Below are 16,607 nucleotides of genomic sequence, written 5' to 3'. Positions count from 1 at the left end.
ACAAGGGGCAGAAACAAATGTTGTTGGGGTTTTTTTAAACTATGGGTATATGAGTATTATAGCATATTATATGATGATACAGACAAAGAAATATGAACATATCCTGAACTCTATTCTCTGGATTCTCTGGCTGTTCAGTGTCTGCCTCTCCAGCATACTAAAAAGGCAGACTCTTAAAGTATACGTCACTCCATCCTAAAAAAGCAGCTTCGTGTCACTGCTCATGAGCTGCCTTTCCATCTTCTGGTATCATCAAAAAAAACCAACATTTTTCGATGACACTGACCCTCAGCTATATATTCACAGGCTGAAATCCTTAATCGGATCTTTTATCTAGCATTAGACTTCCTGCAGTTCTACCCGGATTCATTCTTGCCCTTCTCAGTAAAGCTGCAACTCTGGAGTCTGAATGACCGGAGACTGTAAAGGTGAACCCTGGCAGGGAAGCAGCGTTGTAATCAGTCACATTGTTGTACTAATTAGGCCTGTCAACCCGGGGTAGTAGGTGTAAGCAGCCTGGTCTCCACAATGAACCTCTTCAATACTGGGCTTAAGTTATTCACTCTATTTTTATTCACTTTCCCCATTTGGCCTGCCATCTTGTACCAAGTAATCCTCATCCCACTCCACACCTCCTGCACACTGTTTTGTTGTAGTTTGTCTTCAATTATGTCCCTTTGTATCAATCTTTTATTCTCCTTCTCAGCACTAACAGACCAGCTTAACTTCCTCCCTATTGTCAGCCCTCAAACCCCTTTTCTACCCTAAGACGGGATTTCATTTCCTTTGTTTCCCAGTGCTTGTTTAAAGTGAAGCAAAGAAAACAGCTAACCGTTTAATGAAATTGAAGGGTCCACATAAAAAAAAATACAATGTTATATAGCTGGGGGACTCTGCTTTGTCCTCTGATTGTACTCCACAGACCATGTTCTATTCTGTTAGCTCAAAACAGTCCTGCAGTGCCTCCATCGGGATCACACTCTTACAGTGTCAGTAGCAATATTAAGTTGTGTATTGGCACCCATTGAAAAAAAAAACATCCAAATGAGGCAAGGTTTCATTTTGAAGAACCTGAAATAAGCTACAGTAGGTTACAACATTCTGAGTAAGCTGTACTTTGCTAGAAGGGAAGCTGCAGTGGTTCAAATTGGAGATGATTAGAGCATGAGCAAAGAGCTGTCCAGGTTCCTCAGAGAGGAAAAGGCTGATTTGATGGATGTTGTGCAGTGTTAACCTGGAGTATTAGGCTGTGGTTGCATTTGAGGCTGTGCGCAGACGTTGCTTGTGCTTGTCTAGAATCTCACTATGGATGTTGACAGTCTACGCAGGAGTCAGTACTTGTGCAGTGTTCTCTCTGATGGTGGAAAACTGAATCTGACAAAGGACAGAACAGTGTTGTTGGCATTGGTGTGGTGGGTAAAAGCAGAGATACCCATTACAGAGATACTGAAGTTTTAGGTAAGGGGGAAAGCAGAGAGAATTTATTTCTGCTAAGGCAACGGTAGCATAAAAGGAAAAACAGGTATCTGTATTAGTGTACTGTGTGTATAATCATGTCGCTTTGACTGCATATTTACATTCATGACATAGTTTCTGTTTTTGTGCTGCTGTTTGCTTCATCTAAAATCTGTATCCACTCTAATTTCTATGTTGTTAGGCTGGTAAGGATGGTAATTAGGTGTGTTTCACTTTTGAATACAAAATACAAATGTCATGAACCGAAGTTCCGAGCGCAGGCAGGACCCAGTAGCAGAACACACACACTAGGGTAGGAGCGAATAAAGAAAGTAATTTTTATTGCAACTAAAGGTGTCCCGTGAGGGTAGCCAGAAAAACAACGTATGAAACCAGAAGAAACCGAGGGACCGCACAGGGAACGCCGAGAGCGGGGCTGTGAGAGGCTGTAAAACAAAAAGAGAGACAGTTTACTGGGGTGCGGAAAAAAGGCAGCATACGAGGGAAGGTGGAGTGTGCGTCTCACGGTGCTAGCCGGGCCGAGTGAACCAGAGGGGGGTGGAGCTCCAAAAGGGGTCGAGACGGCGAAGCTGAATGTGAACCAAATCTCAGGCGGACAGGTGGACAGGCAGGTGGCTCGAAAACAAAAACACGCCGAGTTGTGATCGCTGAGAGGCGACTACGGACTGGCGTGGAGCAGCGGGTAGGGCAGGATTAAATAGTCCACCTGGTGATCGCCTGGGATGGGATGCAGGTGTGGGGTTAGCAGCCATGCTCGTGGGCGTGGACATCCCAGCAGCACCCCGGACGCCGGGCCGCGGACCATGACAGTACCCCCCCTCAAGGGTCGCCCCCAGGCGACCGGCCGGGACCCCGCCTGCGGAGAGAAGCACGGAAAGCAGAGATGAGACGAGGGTCCAGAATGAAGGAGCGCGGGACCCAGAGGCGGTCCTCGGGGCCATACCCCTCCCAATCAACAAGATACTGCCAGCCGCGCCCGCGCCCGCGCGCATCCAGGATCCGCCGGACCGCATAGGCCGGATGGCCGCCGACGAGCCGGGCGGGAGGAGGGGGCTCGGAAGGAGGGCACAGGGGGCTGAGGCGGACCGGCTTAAGTTGAGATACATGGAACGTGGGATGCACACGCCGAGAGGCCGGAAGCCGGAGCCTGACTGCCACCGGGTTGATGACTCGGTCCACTTCGTACGGCCCGATGAAACGGGGAGCCAGTTTGCGGGACGTGCCCCGGAGCGGGATGTTCCCAGCAGCCAACCAAACCTTCTGTCCCGGCTGGTAGTCAGGGGCTGGGGCGCGGCGACGATCGGCGTAGTGCGCCTGTCGTTCCTTTGCGCGCAGGAGGGCGCGGCGAGCGCAGCGCCACACACGTTGGCAGCGCCGGAGGTGATGAGGGGCCGACGGGACGGAGAGGGACAGGTCCTCTTCCGGGAAGAGCGGAGGCTGATACCCGAGGGACGCTTCGAAAGGAGAGAAGCCGGTGGAGGACGAGGTGTGAGTATTGTGGGCGTACTCCACCCAGGGCAGGTAAGTAACCCAGGAGGAGGGGTTTTGACTGGCTACGCACCTCAGCATAGTCTCCAGCTCCTGATTAAGGCGTTCAGTTTGCCCATTGGATTGCGGGTGGAAACCGGAACTCAAACTGACCTTGGCGCCGAGAATGGAGCAGAAGGTCCTCCACACTTGTGAGGTGAACTGGGGACCGCGATCGGAGACAATGTCCAGGGGAATTCCGTGGAGCCTGAAGACTTCCGTGACTAACGCTTGGGCAGTCTCAGCAGCCGAGGGCAGCTTGGCTAGCGGGACGAAGTGGGCGGCCTTAGAAAACCGATCCACAACGGTGAGGATGACACATTTTCCAGAAGAGGTGGGGAGACCGGTAACAAAGTCGAGCGAGATGTGAGACCAGGGCCGGTGGGGAGTAGTGAGTGGGTGGAGCTGGCCCATGGGATGTTTCGTGGATGATTTATTACGAGCGCAGACGGCACAGGCAGACACGTAGTCCCTCACGTCCCGTAGTAGCGATTTCCACCAGAAGTGTCTGCTGAGGAGGCGCGCCATTCTGCTCACGCCCGGGTGGCACGCGAATCGTGCTGTGTGGATCCAGTGGATGACTGCTCCCCGGGCGGCGGCGGGAACGAAGCGCCGTCCTGGCGGTCCAGTCCCTGGGTCAGGGTCCCCCGGGAGCGCTTGGCGAATGGTCTCCTCAATCTCCCAGGTGAGAGCACCCACCACGCAGGAGGCAGGCAGGATGGTGGCGGGGGGGGGGGGCGCGCCTCGCTGTCGGGGGAATACAGACGGGAGAGCGCATCGGGTTTGATGTTTCGTGACCCGGGACGATAGGAGAGTGTGAAGTTGAAGCGGGCGAAGAATAGGGACCAGCGAGCTTGACGGGGATTTAACCTCTTGGCGGTTCTAAGGTACAGTAGATTTTTATGATCCGTCCATATAACGAAGGGCTGTTCGGTCCCCTCCAGCCAGTGACGCCATTCCTCCAATGCGAGTTTTACCGCTAGGAGTTCCCTGTCGCCGATGTCGTAATTCCTCTCCGCGGGGGTGAGTCGGCGTGAGAAAAAGGCGCACGGCCGGAGTTTGTTCAGGGGCCCAGACCGCTGGGAAAGAACCGCCCCGACTCCCGCATCAGATGCGTCGACCTCAACAACAAACTGTTTAGAAGAGTCAGGATGGGTCAGAATGGGTGTGGACGTGAATAATCGCTTCAATTTAGCGAAGGCTGCGTGGGCCTCAGGGGACCATGTGAAAGACACCTTGGGTGAGGTGAGTTGGGTGAGAGGCGCGGCCACCTGGCTGTAGTTTCGAATGAAACGGCGATAAAAATTCGCAAACCCCAAGAAGCTCTGAAGCTTCTTTCGTGTCTCCGGAACCGGCCATTCCAATATTGCTTTGATCTTCACCGGGTCGGTCTTCACCTGCCCACCAGCGAGGATGTAGCCCAAGAAGGAAATGGATGAGGCGTGGAACTCACGCTTTTCCGCTTTTACGTACAGTCTATTTTCGAGCAGCCGTTGTAGCACGCTCCTCACATGGATGCGATGGTCCTCGAGCGTCTTGGAGAAAATCAAAATATCATCCAGGTAAACAAAAACAAACACGTTCAGGAAATCCCGTAACACGTCGTTGACTAGGGCTTGAAAAACCGCCGGGGCGTTCGTTAACCCGAACGGCATCACTAGATATTCAAAATGCCCTAGTGGAGTATTGAAGGCGGTCTTCCACTCATCGCCTTCACGTATCCGTACCAGGTGGTAGGCGTTCCGCAGATCTAGTTTGGTGAAGACCGTAGCTCCCTGGAGTGAGTTAAAAATAGAACTAATGAGTGGGAGGGGATATTTGTTTTTGACGGTGACGTCATTCAGCCCCCTGTAATCGATGCACGGGCGGAGCGTCCCGTCTTTCTTTCCCACGAAGAAAAAACCCGCAGCCACGGGAGAGGATGACGGCCTAATACGTCCTGCAGTTAGCGACTCCTGGATGTAATTCTCCATGGTTTCTCTTTCGGGGCGAGACAGGTTGTATAATCTGCTAGAGGGCAGCGATGCACCCGGGAGCAGATCGATAGCACAGTCATATGGACGGTGAGGCGGGAGTGAGAGCGCCTCATCTTTACTGAACACCTGCTGGAGATCGTGATAGTCGGGGGGCACGGAAGAGAGGTCCGGCGCGGGTGGCGGGGCGGGCCTCCGTTCCGTTGAGGCGGAGGGAACGGCTGACCTCAGGCAGTTCGCCAGACAAAACACACTCCAGCTCGCGATACTTTTTCCGGCCCAATCTATGTGTGGGTTATGTCTCTGTAACCAGGGGTAGCCTAGGATAAGCGGGGTGTCAGGAGCAGGAAAAGTGAAAAAGGACAGCTGCTCTTGGTGGTTACCTGATGTGATTAACCGTACAGGCGCGGTTTGGTGAGTTATGTATGCAAACACTTGGTTGTTTAATGTAGACGCAGGGATGGGCGGTTCGAGTGGAGTAAGAGACACAGCTAGCCTCTTAGCCAGCTTCTCATCCATAAGGTTCTGTTCCGCCCCGGAGTCCACTAACGCGGGGCATGTAAAAGTCTGATTAGAAGTCACGATAGTAACGGACAGTAACAATCGGGGTCTAGTAGTGCTTAGAGTGCTGCCCACCTGTATCCCCGGACTCACCGGTGGGCCGGGTCGTTTGGGCGGACCGGGCAAACAGCGATGCGGTGACCGGGCCTCCCACAGTACAGACATTCTCCAGCCCGAAATCGGCGTTCCCTCTCCTCTGGAGAAAGCCGAGAGCGTCCGATCTGCATGGGTTCAGGCGGGGGCGGCGACGGAGAGCGCGCACACGCAGCTGGGGGCGGGGGCGGAGAAACGCGAAACCCGGGGCGCAATACGGAGCCCATAGGCTTAGTATTTAGTATTTAGTATTTATTTATTTATTGTCATTGTCAAGAACAATGAAATTGCGTTTGGGGCTTCCATACAACCCAAAAAAAAGAAGAAAATAATAAATACCCCTTAAAACCCAAGTGTACATATTTAACCCAGTGTGACTCCAATGCAATAAGACAATCCTTAGCAATAATGTTCGTAGAAATTCAAAGACCTGAGAAACATGACAAAATACAACAATGCAACCCATTCAATATTATTGTACTGTGAGATATGATATCAGATATGATAGTTATCTATTTAAGAAAGGGGGGGGGGGCAGGAGGGGGAAGAGAATAAAGATATGATGCACCAATGCAGACCAGTTCATTGCTACTAAGAAGTTGGATATGGTTATTGTCCGTGAGAGGGGGGCAGAGAGTTCAGGAGCCTCACAGCCTGTGGATACAGGCTGTTGGCCAGTCTGGATGTTCTGGCCTGTATAGACCTGTACCTTCTCCCTGAGGGTAGCAGATGGAAAAGGTGGCGCGCAGGGTGATGTTGGTCCCGCAGGATACTGTGCACCCTCCTCAGACAGCGAGTGGGGAAGATATTACTGATCTCTGGCAGACTTGTTCCAATAATTCTGCCAGCTTCTTTCACCACCCGCTGGAGTGCTTGCTGATCGGCCTTGGTGCAGCTGGGGAACCACACTAGAAATCCATACGTCAGAACGCTGCTGATGGCACAGTTGTAGAAGTTCAACATCAGAGATCTGGGAATGTGTGCGCTCCGCAGTCTCCTCAGGTAGTAGAGGCGCTGTTGGGCCTTCCGTACAACTGAGGTGATATGGTTGCCCCAGGACAGGTCCTCGGTCACAGTTACCCCCAAGAATTTAAAACTGCTCACCCTCTCCACCGCCTCACTGCCAATGAAGAGAGGCAGATGGTTGTTATGGCCCCTCTTCCGGAAATCTACAATGATCTCCTTGGTCTTTTTGGTGTTTAAGACCAAGTTATTGTCGTGGCACCATGACTCTAGTTGTTGCACCTCTGTCCTATAGTTTGTCTCATCATTGTTGGATATAAGTCCGAGCACTGTAGTGTCATCTGCAAACTTAACAATGAGATTGGACGCGCAGGAGGAAATACAGTCATGGGTGAAGAGAGTGTATAGCAGAGGGCTCAGAACACACCCCTGAGGGGCACCGGTGTTGACCACAAGGGTGGAAGAGGTGTTCTTACCCACTCTGACACTCTGTCTACGGTTAGTGAGGAAGTCCACAATCCAGTTGCACAGAGAGGAGTTAAGTCCCAGTTGGTGGAGTTTGGGACGGAGTTTGTATGGCCGGATGGTATTAAAAGCCGAGCTGTAGTCTACAAAGAGGAGCCGTGCATAGGTGTTCCTGTGTTCCAAGTGCTTCAGTAATGTGTGCAGCACTGTGGCGATCGCATCCTCGGTTGACCGGTTCTCCCTGTATGCAAACTGGTGCGAGTCCAGGGATGGTGGAAAAGCAGCTCTGATGTGTTTAATGACCAGTCTCTCCAGGCATTTGGCGGGAATGGGGGTGAGTGCCACAGGTCTGAAATCGTTCAGACATGTGACATTTGACTGTTTTGGGATGGGAACGATGGTTGCTGCTTTGAAACAGGATGGTACCAGTGAACAGGACAGCGAGGTGTTATATATAGAGGTGAAGACGTCCGCCAGGTCCGCAGCACAGTCTTTTAGCACCCGGCCCAGCACTCCATCCGGCCCGGCCGCCTTCCTGGTGTTAATGCTCCGGAACACACGCCTCAGCTCATGAGTGCTCAGGACCGGAGCAGGGTCGGTTGAGGGGAGAGGGGACAGGACAGGGTCGGTGTTCTCCCTGTCAAAACGGGCATAAAAGAGATTTAGATCCTCAGCCAGAGTAGAACTGTCGGCTGAGGGTGATGGTGTTCTTCTTTTGTAGTCCGTGATAGCCCTGATGCCCTCCCAGACCTGCCTTGGGTTTGTGTTGTTCTCAAACCTGGCCTCGATACGCCTCCTGTGCTGCTGCTTGGCAGTCTTGATGCCTCTTCTCAGGTTGGCCCTGGCAGCACTGTATGCCTCCTGGTCCCCGGATTTGAAAGCGTTGTTCCTTGTTCGAATAAGTTGTTGAACTCCGTGTGTCATCCAGGGTGGATTATTAGGGAACACACGGAATCGTTTCCAAGTTGTTACATTGTCCACACAGAAACAGATGTAGTCCAAGACAGTGGAGGTGTAACTGTCCAATGCGACACGATTGTCAGTGTCCTGCACCTTGAATACATCCCAGTCTGTGCAGTGGAAACAGTCCTGAAGCATCGGAATAGCGTCCTGCGGCCATGTTCTCACGGTTTTGGTTGTAATCCCAGTGCTCTTGATCTTTTGTGTGTATATTGGGTGTAGCAGAAGGGAGAGATGGTCTGACAGACCCAGGTGGGGATAAGCCTGGGCTCTGTACGCATTCGCCATGTTGGTGTACACCTGGTCCAACGTTCTATCTCCTCTGGTAGCACACTTCACATTACGGTGGAAATTGTGAAGTACAGATTTCAGGTCCGCGTGGTTAAAATCCCCAGCCGCAATAAAGACACTGTCCGGGTGTGCTACCAGGCTGTTATTGATGCTGCTGCTCAATTGTGCTAACGCTAGCTTAGCATTAGCATCTGGTGGAATGTAAACAGCGCAGATGTAAACGGCAGAAAATTCCCGAGGGAGATAGAATGGACGGCACTTTAACACCAACAGTTCTACCTCTGTACTGCACAGTTTTTCCGTTACCGTGACGTTCGTGCACCAAAGGTTGTTAATATAGATGCACAGCCCCCCGCCAGTCTTCTTACCCGAGTCCGCAGACCTGTCGGCTCGATAGGCGGTGCGGCCTGCTAGATCGATAGCCGCATCGGGAATGGCGCTGTCCAGCCAGGTTTCAGTGAAAATCATGCACGAACAGTTATTAAAAGTCCGTCGAGTGGCGATCTGCAGTCGTATTTCATCCAGTTTGTAACGGTACTCCGCAATACTGCGCCGCCCCTGACGGAGCCCCAGCAACTTCTGCGCGGCATCGTCCTCCGATACCGGAGGGGAAAACGTAGCCTGGAACTCCTCCAGGAAGTCATCGTAATCGCAATCACGAATGGGGTGAGAATTTAAGTAGGCTTCAGCCCATGCTAGAGCACGCCCCCGTAACAATCCCACGAAGTGGGAGATCTTAGCAGTATCCGTGGGGAACGCGTGAGGCGTGCGACTGAAAAACAAGGAGCACTGGAAAAGGAACCCCCCACACAGGTCCAGCTCCCCGTGGAAGGGTTCCAGCGGCGGAGGCGACACGCCGCGGTGCACGGGGTCGGACGGCCTAGTTTGTAATTTATTCTGAGTGTCACTGAGCTCTTGACAACGGTCTTGGAGAGACTGGAGCTGCTGATCGTGGCGACCGAGGATAGCGCCCTGTTTATTAATAGCGGAGCGGAGTGGATCTGCTGGGTCCATACTGGCCAGTCCGTACTGTCATGAACCGAAGTTCCGAGCGCAGGCAGGACCCAGTAGCAGAACACACACACTAGGGTAGGAGCGAATAAAGAAAGTAATTTTTATTGCAACTAAAGGTGTCCCATGAGGGTAGCCAGAAAAACAACGTATGAAACCAGAAGAAACCGAGGGACCGCACAGGGAACGCCGAGAGCGGGGCTGTGAGAGGCTGTAAAACAAAAAGAGAGACAGATTACTGGGGTGCGGAACAAAGGCAGCATACGAGGGAAGGTGGAGTGTGCGTCTCACGGTGATAGCCGGGCCGAGTGAACCAGAGGGGGGTGGAGCTCCAAAAGGGGTCGAGACGGCGAAGCTGAATGTGAACCAAATCTCAGGCGGACAGGTGGACAGGCAGGTGGCTCGAAAACAAAAACACGCCGAGTTGTGATCACTGAGAGGCGACTACGGACTGGCGTGGAGCAGCAGGTAGGGCAGGATTAAATAGTCCACCTGGTGATCGCCTGGGATGGGATGCAGGTGTGGGGTTAGCAGCCATGCTCGTGGGCGTGGACATCCCAGCAGCACCCCGGACGCCGGGCCGCGGACCATGACAACAAAAGAAAGCGATTTATTTCCTTCAAAAATTTATTCAAAAACAACATCCAGTGTTAAAGCTTCCCATTCATATGCAAACTATGAAACCCACCTGCCACTGCCATTGACACAAACATCAATACAAGAGCAGTAAATTTAGATCAGAGTAATGACTATTATTATAAACTTACCATCTCCTATTACCAGTTTTATTTCACTTTTTATATAAATAAATACATTCATATAATTCACAAAGTAGGTCATTCATGTTTTCCTCCGGTCAGTTTGCATAACTACTGTTACGTTCTGGTCCCGGCAAGTAAATAAACGTAACAAATAGTTTGCCCCACTCACTTCCCACCCACGCACAAACCCCAACAACGACACCTTTTTTAAGTATTTAAGCAGCCATTTATTTTCATCAGCAGTGAGCAATGCCAAAACAATAAACAAAACTCCCTATAAAACAATCCCTAGTCTTCCCTACACCAAAATAAAAAGAAGCCAAAACAAAAGACAAGTCACTTACCTAACTATCTAACGAAAAACAGGAGAAAACTTGTTCAACAAAAGAAAACGGCTTCTCACGCCTACTAGGCTGCGACAGTGAAAGTTATACAGCAAAGGAACAAAAAAGTGACCGCCACTGGTTAACTTATTTACAATTATTTACATGGCAAGGCTAGAGGTACACGTGAATACTCCAGCCTGCACTACAATGACACAACACACAACTCTGTGACCGAGTCAACGGGGTTCCAAACAGCACTCCCAGGTGACTGTCATCCGGACGTTAAGTACTGGAGGTGGTCCATCAATTATCCAGTCGGAAGGTGTGTAGAGACTCCACCCAGATACCTAGCAGCCACGCCCAGGTGTCCACCTCCTAGGAGAGAAAAAAGGGAAAATACTGCCACCATCCTCCGGTGGGAGGCACAACACCAACAAACACATCACTGGGTCATAACAGTTTCCCCCACCCAAAAAAAATCAAACATCCAACCCCACACAAAGATGTTTGATTTACGACCTAGAGAGGGCATCAGCCATAACATACTCTAAGCTCTTATATATCGGATCTCAATGTTGAAATCCTGTAGGAGTAAGGACCAACGCATGAGGCGCTGGTTGCTGTTTTAGAAATGTTCTAGAAAAGAAACAGACTGGGTGGTCAATGCCATTTTCATCCTCCTGCACGAGCACTGCACCCGCCCCCAAAACACTGGCGTCCACCTCTGAATCCTTGGCCCCTCAGGAACCGCCCAGGGACACCAAAAGTCTCCAGATTGCGCTTTCGCTCCTCTGCCCACGTCAGTCTGAGCCCATTATCAGATGAGATGTTGTCAAAGAAAAACTTTGCTTTGTCATAGTAGCACTTTGGACCAAAATGATCCTCCCCTGAACTCAGCTGCAACCCCTCTTTTTCCCTTCCCTCAGAATTCCCATCTTTTAGATTCAGCCCCTCCTGTAACTTCTTCTCAAGCGCCTCCTTAATGAATTGCGCGTTGGAGGAATCAAAATCAAAGTCTGTGTCAAATTTAAGGGTGGGAGATGGAGCATTAGCCACCATCAGCTGGCCTCTTCTGCGGTCCCTATGCCGTCGAGGTCCTTGTCTTTTTCTAGCAGGTGGCCTGGTTTCAGCATTTTGCTGCTGACTGTCCTGAAAAGTGAATCTACTTGGGTCTGATTGCATGGTGGCTTCAGCGACCCTTGTGGTTTGAATATTTGTTCTTCTCGTCCCCTTGGGCTGCCTCCTATTCTGCTGCTGCTGTTGCTGGGATCCACTCGCACCTCTCCTCTGCCTAAATGTCTTTACACTGACGGTTTGAACAGCCTTTGATGTGGCACGATCGAAACCATTGTTATCTGTAAGTGGTATATCGACTACTTCTGGCGACGGAAAAACTGTGCCGCCAGCTAGATCGTTTCCCAAGATGATGTCAATACCTGCAACCGGTAACTGGGGTCGCACCCCAAGCTTAACCTCACCAGACAAAAACTGAGACGAAAGCTGCACCAAGTGTAAAGGAACCCGTATTACACACATCCTAACTCCCCAGGCTAACACATCCGCCCCACAACAGGATTGAGCTGAAAACGGTAAGACCCCCTCACGAATGAGCGACTGTTTCGCACCAGTGTCTCGCAAAATACTGACAGGAGTCCGCCGATCTTCTCCTATCAAGGAAACAAAGCCGTTTGACACAAACGGCTTAAACTCCTTATCTACTTTATCATTTTCGGGTGCCATCACCTCCCCCCAAGTAGGAGAGTTTGTCTGTAGAAGGTTTATCGGGGAAGGAGATGTACCCTCCCTGGTCATTTCTTTTCTCTTCAGAGCAGGGCAAACCGCAATAAGGTGTCCCTGCTCATGGCAAAAAAAACACACGCGGTTCTCAATGGATGAGGGGATGGCACGGCGGGTGCCCCTTGGAGACCATCTGGGCGGGCTACTGGAAGACGGAAAACTGTGAGCAGGAACCGAAAACACCACTTTGTGTGTCAACACAAACTCATCAGCCCGTATAGCAGCAGCGGTGAGAGTCGTAACCTTCTGTTCGTTTAAGTAGGTTACCACAGTGTCTGGTAGTTGGTTTTTGAACTCTTCCAACGTCACCAACTCACGCAGGTCATTCAAGGTGTTTACTGCTCTAGCATGACACCACTTATCAAACAGAGTTTTCTTTTCTCTGGCAAACTCCACATAGGTCTGGTTGGCGGATTTTTTCCCATTCCTAAATCTCTGCCTGTAAGCCTCTGGCACAAGCTCGTAAGCACGCAGGACAGCAGCCTTCACCATATCATAGTCAAAACTGTCCTCCAGAGAAAGAGCGGTGCACACCTCTTGAGCTTTCCCCACCAATCTACATTGGAGTAGAAGAGACCACACATCTTTTGGCCAGTGCAGCGCACCTGCGATACGCTCAAACACTGTGAAATACGAATCCACCTCAGTTTCCCGAAACGCCGGCACCATTTTGATGTGTTTACTCGCATCAAAGCCACCACCTGGCATCAAGGCCGGTGGCTGCGGAGATGGCGACTGCGGGGATGATGACTCCGGGGAGGGTGCCTGCGGAGATGGTGGCTGCGGGGCTGACCGAGGTACAGGCGGACTGGCAGACACAGAGGCTCCCCTCTCTACCTCCAGAGCCCTGATCCTCAAGTGCATAGCCTCCACCTCCAACTGCTGTTTCTTTAGCTCCACCTCCCTAATGCGCAGCGTTACCCGCAGCTCCTCTGCAGAAGGGCTAGGTGGGCTAGGTGGAGAAGGGAGATTTTTCAGTGGGGCAGACACACCAGCCACGGCCCCCAGCTCAACCCCCCCCGCAGGACCCGGCTCACCAAACACCCCCTTGTCCGTCAACTGGCCACATAGGAGCTCCCTAAGCTCTTTCTTCTTTGCAGTCAACGGCACAGTCACATCAAAGAAATCAGCAATAAGCAAGAGGTCAGCCTTTTTACACCTACCCAACGTCTCTGCAGACGGGCTCAGAGTGAATTCCTCCAACTTAAACTCCATCCAAACACACACACACCCCCCCACACAAGAAAAAACCGCCAACCAAGAAAACAAGCCACAAAAAGAACACAAAAGAGACGAGCCCCCAATATGTTACGTTCTGGTCCCGGCAAGTAAATAAACGTAACAAATAGTTTGCCCCACTCACTTCCCACCCACGCACAAACCCCAACAACGACACCTTTTTTAAGTATTTAAGCAGCCATTTATTTTCATCAGCAGTGAGCAATGCCAAAACAATAAACAAAACTCCCTATAAAACAATCCCTAGTCTTCCCTACACCAAAATAAAAAGAAGCCAAAACAAAAGACAAGTCACTTACCTAACTATCTAACGAAAAACAGGAGAAAACTTGTTCAACAAAAGAAAACGGCTTCTCACGCCTACTAGGCTGCGACAGTGAAAGTTATACAGCAAAGGAACAAAAAAGTGACCGCCACTGGTTAACTTATTTACAATTATTTACATGGCAAGGCTAGAGGTACACGTGAATACTCCAGCCTGCACTACAATGACACAACACACAACTCTGTGACCGAGTCAACGGGGTTCCAAACAGCACTCCCAGGTGACTGTCATCCGGACGTTAAGTACTGGAGGTGGTCCATCAATTATCCAGTCGGAAGGTGTGTAGAGACTCCACCCAGATACCTAGCAGCCACGCCCAGGTGTCCACCTCCTAGGAGAGAAAAAAGGGAAAATACTGCCACCATCCTCCGGTGGGAGGCACAACACCAACAAACACATCACTGGGTCATAACACTACATTTAGCAGCATTATTTAGTGTCTGTGCTTTGTGTTTACTGTTATTTATCACTCGCTAAAATGCTAACATGTTAAGCTGCTGTGGTCAAACTGCTTAACATCTAAATAACAGTCTCGCCTCTAAGAGCACGGGAACTTATTGGCAATAGCATTGAGCTCAAAGCACTGCTTTAATTACAGCCTCACACAGCTGTTACAGCAGTAGCTTCTAAAGCTGCATCCACACTGGAAGTGATGTGGCCATCAGAGAGCATAATATACCAATAACATTTGGCGACTTCAAGCGACTGCAGGCAAAATAACTGCTGGCGACTTGAAGTGGGTAAGCGAGACAAATTTCAAATTCAGCTTGTAGGCAACCAACTGAAGCGACTACCAGTGTCAGTGCAGGAAACCGCTGATTGACATATCAGGGAACCGGAGACTGAAATGTCCACAAGCGACTAGTAGTCAGTTTCAAAATGGTGCACGCTGAGCAAATCGCTTCCAGTGTGGACACAGCTTTAATATGCTTATTGTCAGAGTGAGCTACACAGCACAGATGGATAAAAATCAGTTTATAGAATGTAACACCACAGTAAACAATAATATGTGTAAGATAATATTTTAAATAATGAAGGCCGCTTTTTTGCTACCTGTAAACTGCCACTATATTAACTTTTCTTAAAAATTGTGCTTTTAATTTGAAATGTATCCTGTAGTGAGCCCCTTCAACTCATCATAAAAGACTGAGATCTGCATGATGGCGCATTGGTGTGGTAGTTAGCACCAGAGGTGGGACCAAGTCATTGTTTTGCAAGTCTCAAGTAAGTCTCAAGTCTTTATCCTCAAGTCTCAAGTCAAGTCTCAAGTAATGTCAGGCAAGTCAGAGTCGAGTCTCAAGTCACTGGTGTAAAAGTCCGAGTCAAGTCACAAGTCTGAAACTTTGAATTTCAAGTCCTTTCGAGTCTTTAAAAAAAAAACAACGAAAAAATAATGTTGCAGTTATGCTAAATGTAAATATTAGACCATGTAATTTTAAATCTGTGTTTTTCTCAACACATGACAAAAGTGAACGTAGAAAATATACACAAATTGTGAAATTGCACCTCTTTAAAATGCAGCTCAATTAAACCTAGCTCCAAGAATAATTTTCACCGACAGTTCTGAGATAAGCTGCATGTTATTCTTGGATGCGGTTGTAGGACCAGCTTTAAAATCGCATGACAAAAATATCATACACATTAAAAAAAACTGTATCACCAACGTAGCCTGGACAACATTTGCTAGTTAGATGAAGTCAGCTATCTCATTGTAGCATATTTATATGCATATTTATAATCATACGGTTCTTGGAGTGAGTGCATACACTCATGAAGTTTAGTAACTTCAGGTCACTGCAACAAGCCCAGGTACAGTTTACCGACGGATGGGTACAGGACCTTGAAATGCACCGTGTAGAACGAAAGACCATCGTACGTATCATAAGTTTACCAGTCTCACAAATTGTCGTCATAAATACACATTCGTTAACCGTTTATTAATAGGACCTTTGAGCTCAACGGTAATTAATTAGCAGTGGAAATAATTTCTGGTACCCATCACAGAAATGTAGCAGTGACAATAATATTGTATGCTGTAATCATACTGGGCAATTAGTGATACAAAAAACCTGTTTTATCCTGTGAATAAAAGTATATGTTTTTGTCAATGTACCATAATAACAGAAGCGAAACGCAATATTGTGTCAGGACAATTCACTATTTATGCACAATAAATAAAGGAGCATAGCGCGACAATTTCTGTTCAGCGCCAGACTTGCTTGTAACCTATATCACTAATTATGTTATGAAAATGACGTATTAACTACTAAAAAACACTGACCTTCGTGTAAATGCTTGGAGCAGACTAACCTGTGAGCTGGAGGGTTCTGGGACGTTATATTTGATCTTTGAATGGCTGCAATCCAGTCGCCTCTTTGTTACTTCGAAAACATGGCTCGAACAATTTCTCTTCAACGACGTAATCCGATAACAACCGATCTCTTTACCCGTCGGCTTCCCGTGGCTGTCATGCGACCGGCTATTGCAGTTAATAACACAACAGCTTCTTGACATTTTTGTGTTTCTTTTTATCGCTGTGTGACTGGTTTCAATTGAAAGCCTGCGTGCGCTAGTACCGCTTGCCACGAGTTCCCAGAATCCTTTGCGGTTCTACCCGTGAATGACGTCACATTTTCAATCTCTATATAATATGCATGTTAAATTTTATATTTGGGGTAAAATATCAAGTCTTTTCAAGTAAACCGGTTCAAGTCCAATTCAAGTCCCAGGTCATTGGTGTAAAAGTCCAAGTCAAGTCACAAGTCTTAGAACATTTTTTCAAGTCAAGTCTAAAGTCATAAAATTAATGACTCGAGTCTGACTCGAGTCCAAGTCATGT

The 16,607-nt window shown here is 49.3% G+C and overlaps 2 protein-coding genes across 2 annotated transcripts in view; one reads left to right on the top strand and one right to left on the bottom strand.

The window, feature by feature from the left end:
* lamc3 (laminin, gamma 3) overlaps positions 1-16,607 on the top strand; it is a 152,447-nt gene that overhangs the window by 85,439 nt on the left and 50,401 nt on the right. The window lies entirely within an intron of this gene.
* LOC146706110 (uncharacterized) lies at positions 10,960-13,419 on the bottom strand. The gene has a single exon (XM_085465090.1). It carries the CDS (start codon positions 13,417-13,419, stop codon positions 11,080-11,082), a length of 2,340 nt encoding a protein of 779 aa, XP_085321216.1. The 3' UTR covers positions 10,960-11,079.

The sequence above is a fragment of the Copadichromis virginalis genome, linkage group LG7, assembly GCF_057382275.1.
Source record: "Copadichromis virginalis isolate Kocher_CV1m ecotype Utaka linkage group LG7, C_Virginalis_male_GT1.1, whole genome shotgun sequence".
Classification (NCBI taxonomy): Eukaryota; Metazoa; Chordata; class Actinopteri; order Cichliformes; family Cichlidae; genus Copadichromis; species Copadichromis virginalis.
The sequence above is the reverse complement of the archived record's forward strand: the minus strand, read 5'-3'. Positions and strand labels throughout refer to the sequence as shown.